The sequence below is a fragment of the Eucalyptus grandis genome, chromosome 7 (genome assembly GCF_016545825.1).
Source record: "Eucalyptus grandis isolate ANBG69807.140 chromosome 7, ASM1654582v1, whole genome shotgun sequence".
Taxonomy (NCBI): domain Eukaryota; kingdom Viridiplantae; phylum Streptophyta; class Magnoliopsida; order Myrtales; family Myrtaceae; genus Eucalyptus; species Eucalyptus grandis.
This window is the reverse complement of record NC_052618.1, coordinates 58961530-58983816: the sequence shown is the minus strand read 5'-3', so window position 1 is coordinate 58983816 and position 22287 is coordinate 58961530. Positions and strand designations below refer to the sequence as shown.

The 22287-nt window shown below is 39.0% G+C and overlaps 3 protein-coding genes across 3 annotated transcripts; all 3 read left to right on the top strand.

The window, feature by feature from the left end:
• Positions 1-1843: 1843 nt before the first annotated feature.
• Positions 1844-7775, top strand: LOC104455962 (cycloartenol synthase). The gene is given in 19 exon segments (XM_010070661.2): positions 1844-2041; positions 2691-2876; positions 2969-3058; positions 3140-3334; positions 3895-3979; positions 4408-4574; positions 4679-4867; positions 4970-5083; positions 5194-5316; positions 5439-5561; positions 5677-5775; positions 6026-6082; positions 6173-6219; positions 6496-6639; positions 6943-7095; positions 7097-7118; positions 7288-7368; positions 7444-7527; positions 7659-7775. Coding segments are annotated over 19 exon segments (2274 nt in total).
• A 2189-nt stretch (positions 7776-9964) lies between these two features.
• Positions 9965-11630, top strand: LOC104454612. Its single transcript, XM_010069515.3, has 3 exons — positions 9965-10156; positions 10252-10304; positions 11183-11630. Exons 1-3 carry the CDS (start codon positions 10066-10068, stop codon positions 11303-11305), a joined length of 267 nt encoding a protein of 88 aa, XP_010067817.1. The 5' UTR covers positions 9965-10065; the 3' UTR covers positions 11306-11630.
• A 2011-nt stretch (positions 11631-13641) lies between these two features.
• Positions 13642-17164, top strand: LOC104454595 (protein PNS1). The gene is made up of 5 exons (XM_010069499.3): positions 13642-13818; positions 13982-14296; positions 14526-15434; positions 15968-16201; positions 16330-17164. Exons 1-5 carry the CDS (start codon positions 13798-13800, stop codon positions 16507-16509), a joined length of 1659 nt encoding a protein of 552 aa, XP_010067801.2. The 5' UTR covers positions 13642-13797; the 3' UTR covers positions 16510-17164.
• Positions 17165-22287: the final 5123 nt, after the last annotated feature.

Sequence of the window (22287 nt, the reverse complement as noted above, 5' to 3'; positions counted from 1 at the left end):
TATTGGAAATTTTTAAAATTGATCTCGTGCATATTGAAACTGCGTGTTAGAGATTATTGGAAAGAGTTAATCACATGTTAGATTTTTCGACATTCGTTGATCATGTGTTAGAACATGTTGGACGCGTATTAGAATGTCGGACACAAAGACTCTCGAAAAGTATCAATGCTTTTTAGATTGGCACCGATAAAAGGTTTATGATTAAATTGCCACAAATGCAAAAAGTTTATGATTTTTTTATACTTTTTCCAAAATTTTTGTGATGATGGTAGCTATCAAGTCAATAAATCATACTTTATTTTTGCCTTGCATTCATAAGCAAAAGCCATAAACATTAAAAAAAAAAAAAGGCAATAAAAGGAAGAGCATGCTCAAAATACGTTGCTACAACATCAATTCATCGCATGCATGTTTGTGCCGACTGACGTTTTCCTTCCCTTATAAAAAGTCTCGCGTGTCTAAATACACACATAAGCGAAATGCCTATATACTCGCATTATGAATTAAATCCCTTCATTTATCATGATCCTTATGCTATTAGCTTGACTTGTATGTTACTAATTATGTTGCTAAGATTTAGTTTTGAGAAGTAAATTTATCAAAAGTTTCATTAGTTACTATCACTTTGACGTCGTAGGTCAGATGATAGATTAATAAAATGTGATACCTTACTATTACTTAACATTTATATCGATCAGATTTAATTTTCGAGTCATGCTACTATTACATCGACATTGTCAAGATGTTGCTTGAAATGGAGTTCCGGAGGGCGAATATACAAGATTGTCAATGTGCAAGTCATCCCAAGATCATGTAAAGATGCTTCTAATGATTGGCCTCGAAGGGTTTCCTGTCCGAGAAACTTGTCCAGATGGAACGAAGAGATATCTCTCAGCAAATAGAAAGGTAAAAAAAGATGAGAAGAAAAAGAAAGACGCCAGACGTTCACTGCCGGCTCCAATGCACATTGGTTCTATCAGCAGCAGCAGGACAAAAGGATTAGGCGTGATTGAGGCAGCTGGTTTATTTTAGTATAGCTTGGAACAGGATATCGGATATAGCGTTTGCTGAGGTCAAATGGAAACGTAGAATCATGTGCGGGTCCTTACTCAATGGCCAAATCAACATGACATTGGCCTATAAAAGGATTCATCCATCTCGGCCTTTGAATACCCACCAAACTTTGTTGTTTGATTAGACTCGATTCATCAGCTTCAGTTCGATCCTCAGAAACAGGGTCAGTTCAAGTTCTCCCTTCCATTTTTTTTGTTGCATTTAAACATTGAAAATGTTTCCCACGATTCATCGTCGGGGACCAGGAAAAAGGGGAAAGAATTCCCGTTTGCTCGAGCTGTTGTAGATATTAAAAAAAAAAATGTTTTGCACCGTCGTTTAAACTTTCGAGTTGTTGACCAAAAAAAAAAAAAAAAATTCAGGCAAACTGCTGTGCATGTAACTTTTAAGTTTCATCGGATCCTGAAGGCTCAAGTTCAGCTTCTCTCATCCTAGGATTTCTTCTGATCATACCCTAGAGATTTAAATTCTATTGCCCAGACGCATCGGGTTTGCACGTTTACAGTCTTCATCATCAAATTAGCCTTCGCCTGAGGGAAAGCATGATATGAAGTATATGCCATACTATATTCTACATCATAAACTTTTAGATAAGCAGCTGTGCATGTAAGTTAACTTGAGCAATTAATCACGGAGAAAAATCACAAGCATGCAAAACTCCAGTGTGTATGATGAGCTTAAGTAAACCGCACAGTCAATTGCCTTTGGACTTGAAGCCTCACATTTCCGTTTTACTTCCTTTTCTGAGAAGGACAGTTTCAGGAGGGAAATGTGGAAACTCAAGTGCTCCCAAGGAGATGATCTTGAGGTGAGGAGCATTTATGACAACATTGGGAGACAATTCTGGGAGTTCACGCCAAACGCAGGAACACCAGATGAATTGGCTATTATTAAAAAGACGCGCCAAGAGTTTACTCAAAATCAATATCATGTGAAGCAAAGTTCTGATCTCCTCATGAGGCTTCAGGTACGATCATTCAAAAATCCAAGACTTCCCTTCTCTTTTCTTGATTTCCTTATGAAAATGAAGACCCTGCCTTTGGGGCAGAAAGCCGAAGAATGAGATGTTGGCTTGAAAGATTGCACCATTAACTACTTTACAACAAGTCCAAGCTCATATCTTAACACTGTCGGCTCTACCCTGAGAACTGGGCACACGAAGAAAGCATAACCATGCAAAAGCCAATAAGGGAGACTTTTTCATGAGATAGTTAACCGTGACTTCATTCATTGACATATATAACCAGATGTGAGATGAGCCTAAGGAACTTGTTCTCGTACCTTAACGACATCACACGGTGTATAATTGTAGAAAGTTCAAATCGTAGGAATATAGATTCAAATCGCGCTTCTTTATATCAGGGTAATGATAGAGTCATGAGTCGCAAGTAAGTCGGGAGAAATATATTTGAGGACTGTTGGTGTCATTACCTTTTAATATTTGACACCTTGATGCACTCATACCTATAGTCTTTTCTTTCCAAAGGCTTTTGTTTGAGAGTGATTAGTCACAAGAATAAAAGGACAACCAATCCTGTCCTGAAGAAGATCTAAATTACTAAAGAGAAAAACAAAATAAAATTGGTGCGATGGATGGTGCTGATTGATGATTACAGTTGGCGAAAGAGAAGTCAAGAGTGGAAGAGATAGAGAAGGTGAGTATGGGTGCAGAAGAAGACATAAGTGAGGAAGCAGTGGTGAATACATTGAAGAGGGCCATCAAGTTTTATTCGACTCTCCAAGCTGAGGATGGTCATTGGCCCGGTGATTATGGCGGTCCATTGTTTCTCCTCCCAGGCTTGGTCTGCCAATTTCTTCTTTTGTTCTCTTTAACAAAAAGAAACAAGTCAAGTATCTGCTTGAGTACTAAAACGTCAAATCATATGCATACCAGGTTATTGGCCTCTATATTACGAGAGATCTACACTCGGTTCTATCTTCAGAACACTGTAAAGAGATGATACGTTACCTATATAACCATCAGGTAAGCTATGATCAAAATGGAGGAGAATTAAACAGTTTCAGAGAAGGTAGATGATGAACTGATGATGATTGGAAGTTGCAGAATGAAGATGGAGGGTGGGGACTACACATTGAGGGCAAAAGCACCATGTTTGGGACAGGGCTCTCTTACGTCGCTCTCCGATTGCTCGGAGAGGACACAACCGGCAGCGATAGGGCCATGGAAAAAGCAAGAGCTTGGATTCTCGATCGCGGTGGAGTCACTTCCATTCCCTCCTGGGGCAAGCTGTGGCTTTCGGTCAGTCTTCTTACCTTCGACACCAAAGTAGGAAGTGAACTGTATTTATGGAAACGTTCCACTTTTCATCCTTTACTTTTGCGCATTTTCTAGTCGAGTTCTCATACCCTTAATTTGTCCGGACAATTTGTTTTACTTTCACAAGTATTCTAATCAAGTCTCTATGATACATAATTCAACCAAGTTCAGCTCATGTGCCTATCCAATGATGGTAAAGTATGATGCACATAGAGTATGCAAATGCTTATTTGGATGTGCATAGAAAAATTTCAGCCTTATAAACAACGTGGAAGAGTGACATGTATAAAATTTTAGCCAAAATAGATGCCCTTTGGAAATTTATCCATATCCTTCAACGACATCATTCGACGGTCTTGCTAGCTAGATTTGGCTGGATTTTCTATGAGAGACATTCTATTTGAGAATTTGTTAGTAGAACTGAATTGAAAAAAATAAAAGTATCGGAGCGAAAAGTATAATTTTTTCTAGATATATGAATGCTTTTTGTCCTCGTCGGAATCCTTCTATGACTGGGATGGTTTGACATATATTTTGTGCAGATGCTGGGAGTCTATGATTGGAGGGGCAACAATCCTCTGCCTCCTGAAATATGGCTGCTTCCTCACATTCTTCCAATTCATCCAGGTTATTAACGGTGCCTCCTTGTTTTGCTTGAAGCAAGTGTTCATACATGGTTGCGCACAATGAATATGGCTCAGTCTAATTACTTTAGCGGCACAGATCAGCCGTACCATCTAAAATGCTGTAGAATTCTGTCCCGTTTGCCGTTTAACTTCTTATGTATATATTCATATTGCTTGTAAGTAGCGGTTCCTAGTTCCTGTGATATATTGATCGCGGTTGGGGTTGTGCTGATCAGCTCTCCATATTGCCAATAGAAATATGCTTATTCCATTAATTGAAATTGACCTCCAAAGCTGGTGAAATCTTGAAGGTCCCCTACTCCATGAATTCAATCTTATATATAAAGATTTTCAAATAATACATAGCTTCATCCTCCAAAATTTGGTGCTTCAAATATGTAAAAACAAGGATGACTAATTCTTCAACAGGACGCATGTGGTGTCACTGCCGGATGGTGTATTTGCCTATGTCATACTTGTATGGCAAACGATTTGTGGCTTCATTGAGTCCCCTTGTTTTGTCCCTTCGGAAGGAGCTCTATGTGCAACCTTACAATCAGATTGAATGGGACCAAACTAGAAATTTATGTGCTAAGGTATCATTTGATGATGGCATAGCAAAATCTCTTACTTTTGATTTATATTGCGTGCAAGAGTAAGACAACAATGGAGAACAGTGACTTCTTACTATTTTCCTCAGGAAGATCTGTACTGTCCTCACCCCTGGATCCAAGACATGCTTTGGAGTTGTCTACACAATGTTGTGGAACCACTTCTAGCACAGTGGCCTTTCTCTAAGCTAAGACAGATTGCTCTAAGTACTGTAATGGATCACATCCACTATGAAGATGAGAATACCCACTACATTTGCCTTGGTCCTGTAAATAAGGTAAGGTGACTAAATTTAACTAGCGATGTAAAAAGTAGTGGCTTGGAGCACCATATTTTCGCCTTAGTCAAACATAAAAATGATATTTGCCACCGGGGACAGGTGTTGAACATGGTCTGTTGTTGGGCAGAGAACCCCAATTCAAAAGAATACAAGCATCATCTCTCTAGAATCAAGGATTATTTATGGGTGGCTGAAGATGGGATGAAAATGCAGGTACTCGATTTTATAACTTTTATGAAAACCTTTAACTGCTGTGCTTTCTGTATAAGGCACACTTTTGATGGATTTGGTAAGATGAGCTGTCAAATTGGCTGCACTAACAGGGATACAATGGCTCCCAACTGTGGGATGCCACATTTTCCGTTCAAGCTCTCCTAGCTACCGATCTTGCCGAAGAATGTGGGTTGACCCTCAAGAAGGCACATGAATTTATCAAGAACTCTCAAGTACTTGTCTTCCAGTAAAGTTCTTGGTCATTTTTAAGTTACACATTTGTCTGATGACTTGTAACATGCATATTGATGTTCTGCAGCACAACTAATCGAAAGCTTTCTGCTTTTTGGTAAAGATCAGAGCCAACAGCAGTGGAAATCTGGCCCATTGGTACCGTGACGTGCGTAAGGGCGGGTGGCCCTTCTCTACTCCCGAAAATGGCTGGATCGTATCCGACTGCACTGCAGAAGCACTAAAAGTAATTTTCTTTATGCTTCAAAATGATTTTTCTCGTTAGAACTTATGCCAAAGTGACTCATGTTTGCCGTTGGTATTCTTATCACACGAAAAACTTAAGGACAGTGACTTTGCAGGCGGCAGTATTACTGTCAGAAATGGAGTCAAGCATCGTGGGAAATGCAATAGCAGTTGAACAACTATTTGATGCTGTTAACTTGATCTTAACTAATCAGGTACTATAGTCTAACAATAGCTAACTACCTAACGCTTACTTCGCTGCAAATTTTCAAAATCCGTTTCTCTTTCAACTCTTATTTATTGTATCTGATGAGAAGCAAACAACAATGTTTCATTTTAGTCCCCAATTCCAAAAATTCGGTACTCTGAATTTAGTTTGTTATGGAACCGAAGAAAATGAGGATAGGGGGACCATTATTTATAGTCAGATATGGATGAGTTTGAAAAACACCAATGATGTGACAGAACCAAAACGGGGGATTTGCGTCGTATGAGCCAACAAGATCATATGCGTGGTTAGAGGTAGAATTCTGGCTCTCTTTTATCTGGTTTACATATGGAGAGATCGGTCATTTTTTAAAAGTCTTGACACACAGCTCATTTGTTGTGCAGACTATTAATCCATCAGAGACATTTGGAGATATTGTTATCGATTATCAGTAAGATTATGACCCAAAACTTCTATTTTTTATTTTATCATTATTATTAATATTATTAATATTATTATTTTATAAATTTTTCTTGGAGAACTTAGTTATTTGATGTGAACACAAATGAAACATTGTCCAGTAAATCTACCTTCCAGCCGCATCGGTACAATTCACTTTTATCGGTATAAGATACAACGGCAGATAGCATGACATTTTTTAAAACTGTGATTATGTTATTTGTCAGTTGTCTCCTTTGTTGTTTGACTAATAAGTTTCATCTTTTAGGTACGTGGAATGCACATCTGCAGTGATTCAATGTCTTAAGGTGTTCGCTAAGTTATATCGGAGCCACCGAAGGAAAGAGATCGAGGATTCCATTTTGAAGGCTACGGAATTCATTGAAAGCATACAGTTACCTGACGGTTGTTGGTTAGTTTCCTCCTTCAAACTGCTACCCAAGTTATAATCATCTTAGAGGAGTCCAAACTTAGGTAATCGAGTGTCCCTTAACATTTGGGTAACCAAATGTCCCGTGTTGTCATGCATCAACTATTTTTGTCATGAAAACTTGAAAGAGCTTAATTCACCTATAATTCTGTTTTTATGATATTTTATCTTAGAGTAGCATTGGGAGACAGTTTCTTGCAACTAGTCTGAGGCCAAGCTATTACACCGCTGAAATCATTTTTATATATAAACTACCTAGTCAAATTTCCTTGACAATCAAACCAGGTATGGATCTTGGGGAGTCTGTTACACTTATGGAACATGGTTTGGGATAAACGGATTGGTTGCTGGAGGTAGAACATACCAAAGCAGCGAAAGCATCAGAAGAGCATGCCATTTCTTACTATCCAAACAACTCGAATCGGGCGGTTGGGGAGAGTTACCTTTCCTCCCAAAATAAGGTATTTGGAATTGATCCAAACTGTCAAAGCCTAGTGCAGAGTTACTCCTTGACGACATCTTGAAGCATAATGCCGATCGTAATCTACTTTGACTATGAAGAGATGACAATTCAGCTATTTTTGCGATGACTAATCGTTTGACATCCAGTATTTCTTGATCTGGTTATAGGAATATACGAACTTGGAAGGAAACAAAACACACTTAGTGAATACCAGTTGGGCTATGTTGGCTCTGATTGAATCTGGACAGGTACATAGAACCTTGTCCTTGAGATAAGTAAGTGCTAATAATTCTCTTCTCACGGTCCTAACAATGACTGGTCAGGCTGCGAGAGATCCGACCCCTTTGCATCGCGCAGCTACAGTGTTGATCAACGCACAGATGGAAAACGGTGATTACCCACAACAGGTATACAGTACACTGAACCCCGAGAGGACCATGTTGATATAACACCAACACTCATAAAACTTACCAGTATTGATGATTCAATTTCTAATGGTGTGTTCTGCTAACCATATAATGGATTCCTTCTGTTGCAGGAAATTATAGGAGTTTTTAACAAGAACTGTATGGTAAACTATGCTGCTTACAGGAACATTTTTCCCATTTGGGCTTTGGGGGAGTATCGCAATCGTGTACTTAGACAAATGTTGTGACTCGTGAGTGATCTTACCGCTGCATCTCAGGGTGCAAAATACGATCCTTTGTCTCACTTCTTATACAGAGTTTCTTTGCCAATTTTTCTTTCCACAATTTGTGTACTGAAACAAAAGGTCAAGAAGAAACCTTGTGAATATTTTCAATGTTACATTAGTCATGTATGAATATCTATCTAATCATGGGGAAAGAATTTGGAAAAAGAGGAAATCGTTAGACTACTTTATTTTTCTCAAATTTTCAAAGTGAGAAGAAAGAGAGAATCATGTGAATTGCCATGATCATCCTGGTTCCAATACCAACCGACGCATGGAAATGAGAAAGACATAAATAAAACCCACAATAGTACTTATGAAACATACATGCACAAAGCATCATTGAGAAAAAATGTCTCAACTTTTCATTAATTCAAAGATAATCTAAAAAGAGATTACATCGTACAATAAAGATCATGAATTCACCAAATAATGGATGAAAATTAAATCGTGATATTCCCAGCATCACATGTCCACTTTTGTTCTCGTGAATTAGCAAATGTGCATCTATAGCGCTTGCATGCACAAGAAACTGACATTCAAAATTTTAAGCAAAATCACTTTGTCATGAAATATTTGTATTACTGAATAATAGAAAGAAAGTAGGGATAAAAATATTAAGCTGTAATATCTTTTTTAAGGACATTTGTTGTGAAAAAGAAGATAAGCAAATTTTAATATTGAAATGTTTGAGCTTTGAGGTACATCCAAGTACAAAAATATTTTGTAAAATCAGTAAATAACGATATTTTTAGGAAGAAAGAGGTAATTAAAATCTCTGAAAAGGAAGAGGACTTCCTCACTTTACATAATAGTCTAGATAGACATATTGTAGTGGTGTTCTTCTGCGCACAAATCTTAGGGTTCATTTGTTTCACGGAAAATATCATGTTTCTAAAAAACATTTTCCTGAAAGTCATTTTTTCAGTAAATGACTCTATCTTCCAGTCTTCGACCGAAACTTAAATTTTAAGTGGAAAATATTTTCCATCATTCGTTAGCTAATTTAATTGTTTGGGAAAAATTATCAAAAATTGAATTTTAATATTTTTAATTGACCAAAAATTAGTTTTATTTTTTAAATAAATTTTTTAATTATTTATATTTTTAAAAAATTTAAATTATTTTATTTATCGAAATTTGTATTTTTTTTTTTTTTTTTTTATTTTCCTTCCTCCTTCTTCTTCTTCCTCCTCCTTCCTCTGTTGCCACCTCCTTTTCTCCTCCTTCCGCCACCATAGCCTCCTTCTTGCTTTATGATGGCCGGTTGCCCGCAACCGACCAAGACCCGATGCCGATTCGGCGAACTCACGGCTCGCGAGCTCGGCTGAACCTCTAGCGAGCTCGGGTGAGGCCCGAGTCCCGCCCATTTCGCCGGATCGGCGAGCCGCGATCTCCACCCCAGCCGACGAGCTCCGCCTTGCCCAATCCGGTGAGGCCCCATCTCGGCTTCGCCAGATTGGGCTAGGCAAAGCCTCACCGCTGGGGTGAGGCTCAAGCCGGCTTGTCGTTGGCCGTTGGCCGCGGCCGATCGCCGGATATCGTGGCTAGTCGGCCCCTACCAAAGAAGAAGAGAAAGAAAAAAGAAAAGAAAAAAATTAAAAACTCGATTTAAAAAAAAGAAAAAAGAAAAAGAAAGCATAAAAATAAAACAAAAATGTATTGGTAAAAAGAAACAAAATGTTTTTCACTTCTCAAAAAGAAAACGTTTTCCTCACTTTTAAATGTTATCTTTTCCAATGATAAAAAATATTTTTTTAACTAGTTCATTTTCCAGTGAAACGAACGCCGGAAAATCCGGAAAATGTTTTTCTTAAAAGTCATTTTTCGCAAAACGAACAGATCCTTATTTTATGGTAGATGCGGATTTGGGATTATTAAAAAAAAAAAGATAATAATAAAAGGCAATTAAAATGTGTAAACCTCCTACATAACTTATGATTAGTATGGAAGGCGTGCAACAATTTTAACATCTAATTTTCGGGTCTTTTTTCGGATTATGGTTAGTTGATTCGATGGAGTCATGTTTCTTCGGGCTTTAAATCGGGCTTTAAATTGGGGCTTTAAGTTATGATACTGGGCTTTGGCTTTGGGCCGACACCGCCAGACAAGCCGACCTCAACTGATTATTCATCCATAGCCAAAAAGCCAGGAACAAAGATCTGAAACCCTAACGGCTACGGCGAAATCGGCACACCCCGAGCAGAAGAAGAAGAAGAAGAAGAAGAAGAAGCAGCAGAAGTAGAAGCAGAAGATGACCCAGAAATCGAATCTTTTCAAGGGCCAACAGAAGAAGAAAACCATCCCTCCCAATCGCCACGGGAAAGCCCCTCCAACCCGCAAAGGTATCGTCTTTTTGGGGTTCGTACGAGTTTTGAGACTGGATGCGATTCAGCGTTCTTTCTTCTTCTGATGCGGTTGCGTTCTGATTATTTCGCAGGGAAGAGGAACGTGAAGCCACTGAAGGTCACTAAGGACATGGAGATGGATCGTGTAAGTATTCCTCGCTCACACCAGAGCTTAAATTTGTGAAAGTCAATGGAATCTGCGGGCTTGGTTAGGTCGATTTGTTAGCTTCAATCTCGATTCGTCCATATGTCCTGTGGTTTTCCGATCAGTGTTTGGGAAGTAAAGTTGCTTGCTTTGGGGGAATTTGATCGTGAAGCGATGATTGATGATTACTTTCTCTGTTCTTCCCTCATAGTCATTATATATTGTAGAGTTGGCAATCTCATTCGAAAGGTTTTGATTCAACGCAATTAGATGTTCTGGGCAGAGCGGTCTGTTACGATGGATTGATTAGAGTGTTGAGAGAATTTGGTTTCATGTTGAAAAAACCGACGCTCTTGGCTCTTTCTTTTGCAAGAGTGAGTTTGTTGTCCAAACTCCACTCATGTTACTTGATTTTCTAAACAGAGTTCGTAGCATTTGTTCTATTCTACAAATTCAGTCTGCCAAGAGCTTATTGGTCTGCCACCTCTCTTTTGGAACCAGCAGAGGATTGTAGTGTGTCCTTTGTGATTTCTGTAGACATTCAAGGAAATTTAGTGGTTTTAATTTTGATACACATGGTTGACAATCTCTTATGGTTCGATGTTTGGCCTCTCTTCTTGCCTCCAGAAAAATGCACTTTCCACCACTTTGATAGTTGCTTGGCTTGCACCTGCGTTCGGTTTTGTTATGAGTTTACTGTCTAAACTAGTGCACTCTGAGGAACAATGGTTTTCCTTCTGTCATTTGATTTCTGATCATGCTTATTCTATTCTAATTGATTATGATTGTATTCTCGTCGAGTCTAATTCTTGGTAAAAGGAAGAAAATCAATCCATTAACCTGAGCATTCCTATTTTCCCTCTAATTGAATGATGCAGGAGTTAAGCAAGTTCATAAATCACTGCAACGAAATGAAAGCAGCCACCGCTGCTAACAAGGAAGGTGGCCAGCTAAGCATCGTCAAACCCCCATCTGAATCCACTTCTGGTGAGAAGAAATAAATCATCGTCAAGGTCACAAGGAACATGGGTTTGGAGACAAATGAGTGGGTTTGGAGACAGATGCGACTCCAAATTTTGGGATGGTGGACTGACTTATCTGACAGTTCTTCCTATAGAAATTGTAATACGTGTTATTGTCCCTTGAAATCTCTTTGTTTTCTCTAGATTATTAGAGTTGGGATATATGTATGTAGCTTTTGCTGAAGGCCAAAGAAGGGAAATCTTGTAATCTAAGAGTGCAAAAGACTATAGGAATGGATTGTGCCATCGCTTTCATTTCATTTTTGCAAAGCTATCACAAATTATGGGTAAATCTTTCTCCTCATGCTCTATTTCTAGTAGTCTTCAGCTTGCAACTGATATGAAATAGCTGTTCCAATTATTTCTGAGGTCCTAGACAGAAGCCTCACGCCGCAGCATTCTCATCTCCCTCTACATATCATTTGTTAACGCAGCTTTCTGAATAATGCGAGGTCAGAGCTATATATTAATCAGTCTTAATCTATCCCAAGTTAACGTAATCATAATCTCATTCTACTCCGGACTTTGAATGACAAAACACAGATGACTCTTCATCGATTTAGCGTCATGCATGCATGTCCATCCAATATATTCTTTCTCAAAGTGGTTAGAAAATGAGGAGTTTTGACTTGTTGGTCATTATTGACGAGCTGCGGAGGTGGATCCAAGTCAGCAGCGAGACAGTCCACTTTGTCATTTTCCTCCCACATGTCCTAAAATGTTCAGAGAAACAGGGTCAGCCAGCACGTGATGATGGCCGTGAGACTATGTCCCACGCAGCCCCGCATTAATCATCAGAGCACGATGTGGCCTCCACCAACTTCGATGAACCTATTTCTAATTTAATGCCCAATTGAGCATGTGACGTATTCTTGATTGCCATGCTCTGTCTGAAGCAAGAGAATCCCATTAGTTAGCTCGTGCATTTAGTCCTATGTTCACACATGTACTTGGGTTAATTGGAAGGCAGCGAAAGAGAGAAAAGTGTATACGGCTCAAATTGATTAGTGTGCATATTTTCTACGATCAGTCATGGTATTGAAAATTTTATTCCTTTTGAAACATTTATTGCAGCATAAGATCAAAGATAGTTCAAATACGAATATTTGATTAGTTGGCACCAAACCAATCCTCATCATTATCTAGTCGTTATTGGTGGGCGTATCTTTGACATCTAAACTAATTCATTTATATAAGTGTAGGACAATTATGTACTATTTAGTAATGACAACCCCCGACTTACTAGTACATTATTAATCCAAGTGTTATGGGGCAATTGTTGATCAATTTGTGTTGTGCAACTGGAAAGGAAGTGGGAACTTTTGGAAAAATCAGTGGGCACACAATACCTATATATATATAAGTATATAAAAAGGTGCTTGTACTTTACTTCGCTCATGATGGAACCCAAACGTTGATTCTTGGGCCTCTAAGAACAGCCTGAACGGTTGCTCGCTTGCTTATGTCATCTGTCAAAGTAACCAGAAATGGTTGCTCATGGGGTGACTTTGGGCTCTGAATTGGTTGCCAATTGAATTGATTTTCTATGTTCTGCTTATTAACTTGTAAGAACCTTGGTAGGGCACCCTCTCTCTGTGTCTCTAACACGGTTGAAGAACCACTCCGAGTAGCCAGGATCGAGGTCATATCGTGAACCGATCTCAGAACTTAGCGATTCTCTGACATTTCACTGCTCGGTATGATAGCAATAACGTGTTTGCAAATGTTGGGAGTCGACGAGAACTCATAGCAAAGTAGATGAGCGGTGCCTCGTCCGCACAGAACATATCCCATGCATTATAGCAAACGGAATTTCCCGTGATTGCCGAATCCACAGAAGTAGTAAACTTGAAAAGGAGACGGAACTTTTTAGTGAACTCAATGCGTTCGTTCTCGCAAGTATCATCGCCCCACGTTACTGCCTGCAACAATTACTCATATCCTGAATCTTCACGAAACGCTTCCAAAATTAAATTTCAACGCTCTTCCCGTCAAACACGAACGGCGGGAGTTGCGTGGAAGGGTTGGTGTGGTGGTGTCACCGATGCCCCCCTTCGCAGGCGACGGGCCGAGGCTGCTGCACGCGTCAAACGGACGGCGGATGCAGACCTTCATTTCCACGTGCTCTTATGTATGTTTTAGACCTTGCGTCAGTCAGACATGTCTTCTTAGAACAGCGGGACGCGCGATTGGTGCGTGCCGTCGAGACGAGCTCGGAGCGCGTGGCGATGGCCACGGGGGTCTCCTGTTCGGGTGGGCGCGGGGTCCTAGGCCTTGAGATACACAGTGAGGTAAGATTCAAAAGCATTCTTGTCTTAAAAAACTACAGCTTCGACCAATAGCGATACCACCATCAGTGCCCAAAAAGAAACAACCAACGCCCTCACCCACCCGAAAATACACGAAGTTTCCAGCCTTCCGGACACCACCACGACCGCCGTCGCCGGTGAATCAAGATCGCCGCCTCCGTCATGGGGGCTACTGCAGAACCCGTAATTTTGCTCTCGCTGGGGCTTCTCCCATTTCCATTTCTGTCTTTGCTCTTCTTTTTTTTTTTTTTTTTGATGTTCTGATGGATAAAGTTTGAAGCTTTTCTTGTGGGTAAACGGAAAGTTCTAAGCTTTTCTTTGTGTGTGGTGTGTGTTGTGGTTGCAGGCGGTGGAGAGAGAGAGTGAAGGTGGGGGAAGAGGAACAGAGGAGGAGGGGAGAGAGGAGAAATTAGGCGGTGAGGAATTGAAGGATGTGGAGAGAGGCGAGGTGGGATTTCGAAAAGGAGTGGATGGTTCTTATCAGCACCCGACGGAATATAATGCTTCGATGTTGCGGGGGTTGCACCCGACGAACCCTTTGAGGATTGTCATCAATGGAGGGACGAGAGTGACTACTCCTTCTCCTGTTCATGCTTCCATACCTCGCTCCACACCTACCCCTTCTTATCCCTCCGTCCCTCGCTCCACACCTACTCCTCAGGTAAATGCTTCACCTTGATATCTTCAAGTCTAGCTCTCTCTGTGCGCCCGCGCGCGTTTGACAAATCGAAGGGGAAGATGCAAAAGTACAGCATTTCTATTTCTTTGAATTCTGGTGGAATTTCTGAATGAATATGAAGAGTTAGATGCTTCTGTTCAATTTATAGTTAAGTTTCCTAATTACTTTTTTTTTTTTTTGGTTGCCTTTTCTTTTGGTTTTTCTGGGGCAGTCCATAACAACACTGAACTCAAGAAAATACACAAACAAGTTCTCTCTCTTCCTGTTCCTCCTGCACTTGGTGATAGCAGTCGGTTTAGTTGGTTTTCTCGTGTTCAAGGGGATTCAAGGTCTTATAGAGTCATCAGAGGACATTAAAAAATGGGAAAAAACTGTGCTGAAGTACTATGTTCCACAAGTAGAAGCTGCATCCTTTCTAAGTATCACTCTTGCATTTGCTTGGCAAAAGGCTGTGAGGGAATGGCCTAAGTTGATGGTCCCTTTCATATTGTGGAGCACTTTCGTCACATCATTGTCTGCCGGAGCTCTGCTACTTTGCTTCCAGACGCCTCCTACCGATGGCGTAGGAGTCTGTTTTATTGCATTTGCCATTTGCAATGGCTTATATGCGTGCTGGGTTTCGCAACGGACTAAGTTCTGTTGCATTATGTTCTTGAAATCGCTGGAGCCTCTTTCAAAGTTCCCAGACATAAATCGACCCATATATGCAATGCTTGGAGCTGGATTTCTATGGATGTCTCTGTGGAACTTAGCTGTTATAGGGGCGTTGAACTTCAAATTTACTCCATTGATCATAATTTTATTGGCATTGAGCTTGGCTTGGGTGACTGAAGTTATGAGAAATATAGCGAATATAACGGTTAGCCGGGTCATTGCTTTGTATTATCTGAGAGGAATGCAATCTAGTACTCAGTTTTGCTTCCAGAGAGCATTGACGTACAATTTGGGAAGTGCTTGTCTTGGATCTCTTTTTGTTCCGACCATCGAAGCGCTGAGAATTGTTGCTCGAGGTTTAAATTTGCTTCAGGGAGAAGATGAATTCATGTTTTCTTGTGCAAATTGCTGCCTCGGTTTGATGGACTTCATCTTCAAATTCGGTAATGGCTGGGCCTTTGTGCAGGTAATGCTCCAAGAAAAATTTTTGTGGTGTGAAGTTCGCTTTTGTTCCATCTCTTATTATAAAATCTTTTAGGAGGATAGCTTGTGATAGCAAAAATAACATCTGCAACATAGCTTTGAGATAGCAAAAAATTATTGTCACCTAGGAATCGATATATTAACAAGTGTCAGATGATACTTCCTCTGCAATTCAGTAAATTTTTATAAGCCGTGGATTTGGTGGTTAATATTGTTAAAGTCTCTGACTGGTTGAGTTCGGTCTTGCAAGGTTATCTGAAAAAGGTAATGTTGATGATTTTGGGAGTTAGCCTTAGAGACTCAAAGGAGAGCACTCTCTTGTGCTTCGTGACTTAGGAATGCTGATTGTTATTTAAGCTATCGAATTTAATTGTTGATTTTATAAGATCTCGAGTAACATCCTTTGGAGATATTTTAGCCTCAAACGTCTCCTCAGTGATGTGCCTAGTCCTCAATTGTGAACTAGTTCACCTTGCTGGTTTCAAGCCGGTGTTATTAATCAAACTTGTGCAACAGATAGCAGCGTATGGAAAAGGCTTTGTGAAAGCATCACAAGATACATGGGAACTATTCGAGAGACAAGAAATGGTGCGCATTGTTGATTCAGACATCACCAGCTCAATTTGCTTTCTCACTGGCGTTTGTAGTGGCTCAATCTGTGTCATCGTAGCTGCTGCTTGGACTGTCAAAGTACACGGAGGCTTCACTGCCACAATTTCCCTACATGCATTCTGCGTTGGGTACCTAATGGTAGGTGCACCTTACTTGAAAATCTTTAGGAGATCAACTAGTGTTTAACAATCACCGAGATACTTGATTGATGACATCTGATAGGGTTTTTTTTTTTTTTTCTTTTCCCTTTTGCAATTTGTTGGCAGACCAGAATTGCCATGGCACTGCCTTATGCTTGTGTGAGTTGCTACTATGTGTGTTATGCGGAGAACCCACAGAATAGGCTTTTTGACGAAACGATAAGGGACCGTCAAAAGATGATAGAATCGCGTCAGGAGGTGGTCGTGCCAACCCCAAGAGTGCCTGCTCGGTTCCGAAGAGCGTAGCCTGCACAGCCATAAATCTTCGAGGAATCGGATATGTGAAAAAGCAATCGTGCATGGAGAGGAATCGTGGGATTTTAGAGCCGTGGCCAAATTTTCATTCTTGACGTGGATATACGCGTGTCGATACGGATATGGATCCGGGTCAAATTGGAGCGGAGGTAGTTTTTCCCAAGAGGATCGTGAAGAACACAAAAGGATGTGTGAAATGGTGAAAGTCGAGCAATTATTGGAGTACTCGATATTGGAGGAAATGTGGAGAGCCCACTCAAGATTCTTATCCACAAGGCTACAAGGCGAGCAAAGTTGCTTTTGGCACTGCTTTATCGCATATACTTGGAGTATATTCGGTACAGAGGGCTCCCACCATCATTATTTAATTGCTGTGCCCAGTTCTGTCTGTTAACCCCACAGCCATCGATTCATTCAAGATTACTTCTGTACGTAAAATCTTGTTTTTTTTTTTTTTTCATCATCAGGTAGGTCAGTTTCGTGAATTCTACTCAACTTGTAAATAGCGTTCTCATCTTGTTTTCCCCTGTAAGAAAATCGAATTATGTATGTAGCAGGAGGAAGGATTTAGCTGTTTTCTTTATTATTCTTTGGCCGGTAGCCCTTTAGCCGCAAAGAAATCCGCTCACGACTCGGGCCTGATTTATCACTGGTGTTCATTTGTTGCTGAACCTAGCCTCTCTAATGATTGCCCCAAAGAAGAATGTATTACAGGTAAGATAATTGCATGCATGGCATTAAAGCAGAGGTGCTTGTTATGTTAAAAGAGGGAAAGCGATGAGAAATTGGCAAGCATTCGGAGGAAATGATGCCGTGGGTGGAAAGGCTTCGATGGGTCCAAATCAGGTGTTCACGGAAAAGATGTACAGAAACTTGGACGAAGCTAAGGATTGCTTTTGGACTTTAGAGAGGAGCATGTGCCACCTAGAATTAAAAGCTGATGAATAGTGCTCTTTGTCTTGCTCCTTTTTCCATCCCCAGCTGGAGTTTTCGTACGAGCGAAAGTCCTTCGCTCATAAGAGACGAGAAATAGAATAGTTATACGAGAGTTTTCTTGGTCCACTGAAAGGGAAAAAAGATGCGGGAGTAGGGATTAGGAAATACCGATCGAGCAGCTCAAGCGTGGTTATTATATCTATTATATCTTATAAATCACATTTGGCTCTTCCTCTGTATAGTAAGTCGCATCACCTGGACCATGTACATCCGCTCGGATTTATCTTGTTTTTTCCCAACAGATACTCTATAATAATAGCCCGTAAGTATTAAAAGTAACATAACGAGATGAGCAGAGGAGTCAGTCATGAAATAAAGTACATGCATGAAATTTTCTGTGCCCTTCCAAGAAATGGAGGATATCCTAGTAGCATGTGACGGCTGGCCATATGGGCATCATCCTTGGTCACGGACGGGCTCGAGCTTGGTCACAGACAGGCCATGGCCTCTGTTCGAGCTGGCTCGGAGCCCATCAGGTCCTTGGGCCGTGACACTAGCACCATATCTAACTTACATGAACTTGATCTATTTCTGAACATCGGTTGTAGCTTATGAATGAGAAGATGCCGATTATACAGTAAAATGGGGGTTCTGTGGGAAAGAAGAGTAAGCCCGAGCGTGCTATACTAGCTCGGACACATGCAGTATGACACGTCAACGCTGGTTGTCGGTGGTGGAATAGGCGGCGGGCTGCGCGTTTTGGATCAAAGCACGGGCAAACTAGTCTCGAGTTACGTCGTGGACCAGCCAGTATCATCAGCTTCTTCTCCAAGAGGGATGGAGAAAAGAAAGGGAAGAAGGCTCTCGGAAGATGATCAGATGGAGGGCATTCCTGGAGCTGCTCGACCTCCGATCACGTGTTTGGCCCTGGGAATGAAGAAAGTTGTTCGACCTCCGACCACTCACAACGGAAAGCCAATAAAATTGTCGAAATTTCACTAGAAACTGCTCCTTCTTTGGAGATCGTTCTTGTGGAAGGGGAAAAAAAAGAACGAAGAGAAAAGGCAATTTGTGTCGACATGATTGTTGATTGTTCAATCAAATCGAAGGAAAAATTATCATGAGATCATTAAAATAGAAATTCGATATACACATGGCCCTCTTGTAATTACAGAAAAAGACTTTTAAAATAATAATAATAATATTCAGTCCAAGTGGCCAATAGAAAATTTGTGCCTGGCGACACCAGTTTCTATATAATCAAAAAATGTGATTTGTCTTATTTTTTTTCCTTTTGTATGATATCTAATGACCGAGTGATTAGCACTTTTTAAATAATAGAATTTACAATATTGTCTTAAAGTGTGACGACTAGTTTAGATTGAACCAAATTAATATTACACGGCACGTGATTTACAAACATTTAAGAAGAAAAGGAAGCAAAATCAAATATGTTAAGACATATAGTATTTCTACATATTAGATCATAATCTGTAGATGAATTTAAATTGTTGTTGATAAATAAATAAATAAATAATGTCTGACAATGGCCACGATAGACGATGTTGTCTCCATGCAAGAGTGCAAGGAGAGGTGCATCTTCCCCCAGAAGACACTTACGAGATGGGGCAGTTCAGCTTCTCCATCATCATCATGCTAGAGATTATACAAAAATCCGGATGATGGATTGACTGCCTACATGCACGTTGACGCTGGTTGTTGGTGGTGGAATTGACGGGGTGCTGCGGCTTCTGAATCAAAGCAGGGGCGAGCGAGTCTCCAGTTACGTCATGGACCAACCAGCATCATCAGCTTCTTCTTCAAGAGGGATAGAGAAGAGACAGAAAAGAAGGCTCTCAGAAGATGATCGGATTGACGGCGCCCTTGGAGCTGCTCGACCTCCGATCACTTGTTTGGCCGTGGGAATGAAGAAAGTTGTCACAACTCACAACAAAATGCCAATGAGATTGTGGAATTTTCACTAGAAACTGCTCCTTTGAAGATCGTTCTTGCGAAAGTGGGAAAAAAAAAAAAAAGAGAATGGAGAGAAAAGGTAATTTGTGTTGACATCATTGTTGGTTGTTCAACAAAATCGAAGAAAAAATTATGGTGAGATCTTTAAAATCGAAACTTGATATATATAAATGGCCCTCTTGTAATTAGAGAAAAGACTTATTTTACATTAGAAATTCAGTCCAAGTGGCCAATAGAAAATTTCTGCCCCATGATACTCTTTTCTACGTAATCAAAAAGTGTGATTTGTCTTATCGTTTTTCCTTTTCTATAATAACCAATTACCGAGTGATTAGCACTTTTTAAATAATATAATTTACAATATCATCTTAAAGTGTGACAACTAATTTAGATCAAACCAAATTAATATTACATGGCATTTAATTCACAAACAATTAAGAAGAAAAAGAAGCAAAATCAAATATGTTAAGAAATATAGTATTTCTATATATTAGATCATAATCTAGAAATGAATTTAAATGATTGTCGATTATAAAAAAAAGTCTGATTTCAATTTTAAAATTTTGGAGATTTATGTTTTCGCATGTCAGTTACTTATCAGAAATAAATAAATATTCTGTTTTTTTTTACATATAGTGAAATGCTACTAGATATATTGACTTAATATGAATCTTCCACCGATGGATTGCATATGCAAATAATAATTATGAATAAATTTGTGCATCACTTGTGAACTTTTTTTTTTTTTTTTTTGTTCTCTGAACTTTTTTTTTATGATATTAAATTTTTGGGATAAATATATCACACAATACAAATTTGGAGTTTTTTGTATTATAAGAAAAAACTTGGGGTAAATATGTCATATTTTACAAACTTCGATAAAAAATATTGAGATAAATGTGTCTTTAGTTTAAGATTTTTTGTTGGCTTTTAGTTCCTTTTTCATTACTAAAATCCAGTTCTTTTTGCATTTCATTAGCAGCGCCCTCTCTTACTTCCTTGTCCACCCAAAATACCAAAACAGAATGGTGCTTCCTCCCCCCCAGAAGACACTGCAGCAGTTCAACTTCTCCATCTTTACCTAGCATCAATTTCAGTAGAAGGCACAAGACTTACTCGGCCGCATTGTTGTTTACATCGTGGCAGAGATAGGCAAATATCCGGACGACGTATTGACTGCCTATATCAGGTCCATTGTGATGTTGCGGCCTAGTTGTCGGAGCGCCCTCGGCAAAGCAAGCAGCTCATGAACACCATACGTCCCGTGCTTCTTTTTCATTTTTGTAGGAAAGTTTCTGGTTAGTGAATTGGATTGATTTGCCTGGTTTTGAAGATTTCATGAAGCATGGTTTTTCTCGTTGGTAGAACTGTCATTTTGTTTTCGAAAAAAAAAAACTAGAGTTTCGTTATTATATATAGCATGATAATGTGGGCTCTGTCAACTCAGTGTGGTGGTTTGTGCCAATAAATCAAACAGCTTACAATGATCCGACCCAATTAAAGAAATGTAAAATGTTGTTAACAGAAAGCATCTTTATCATCAATGACCTTATATGCTAAATACATATATTTCGTAAGAATGTTTTCCATTCATTTACTTTGGTAAGCAATTATCTAAAAAAATATCTCTTGATTCGTTAATTTTTTGCATAAAAAATGCACATGTTGTCACTGTCTAAAAAATATATATAAAGGAGCATTAAACCCCATGACTTACGACAGTTTGGTTATTTTTGTCATGACAAATAAAATGGTCACTTCAAAACTCTATAATAAGTTAAAGCCGAAAATTAAAAAATGAAGATAAGTTCCTATAAAACTAATCACTTTGCAGCTACTTCTTTTTAAAAGGAGTAATCTCCCAATGAGTTTGTAACTATTCATCTAGTAAAATGATAGTTATGATGTTCAATTAATTTGTTTGAGTAGCTTCGATGTGATTACCATTTATCATAAACACTTGATATATCTATATGATCAATAAGTTACAATAGGCTGATTATTTGAGATTGGAACCATACCATGACTTAAATTTTCTTGGATTTTTAGAAGATAATGTTTATATTGTTAAAATGTTTGGTGAATATAAATGAAGGAGAGAATCCTTATTTATACAAAAGTCCATTTCATTACAATCATAGGTTTCCCTTTGATCTAATGATAGATATTGCATCTTCCTATCTACCAATTACTCACATTTACACTAAGAATACCCTAGAATTTGGTACATTTGGGAATATTCTAGAAACCCTTGCAAACTTGGTATGGTCTTTTTGGATCGTATACGACCTTTTGTTCATGAAAAACCTTGAGGTCGTGACACATATATTATCTCACTCCCACATAATCCTCCAATCTTGACTCAACGCCAAATGTGTTTTGATTTTTCTAGGGACTTGACTTCAAAGTAGATTTTGTTTTTGACGTAAAGAGGCATGAACTCATTCAATTAATTGGCCCTTTTGTATTATTTCAATCTAAAAATCATGATTCGTATTATGAAAGCAATAATTTAAATTCACCAAGATAAGCCACACGCAAAAACATAAATCTCCAAAATTTTAAAAATGAAATCGGACATCCATTTAAATTCATTTCTAGATTATGATCTAGTTTGTAGAAGAACTATATTTCGTAACATAATTGATTTTATTTCATTTTCTTCTTAAACGTTTGTAAAACATGCCACGTAATATTAATTTGGTTTAATCTAAATTATGTCACATACCATGCGTGGACAATGGCTTTTAAGAAAAAAAAAAGGGTATTATAATTGCAATGTTAATTCTAAAAAAGGAAAATTAAAAAAAAAAGGAAAAAGAAAAGAAAAAGAAAAAGACAAATTACACTTCTTGCCTA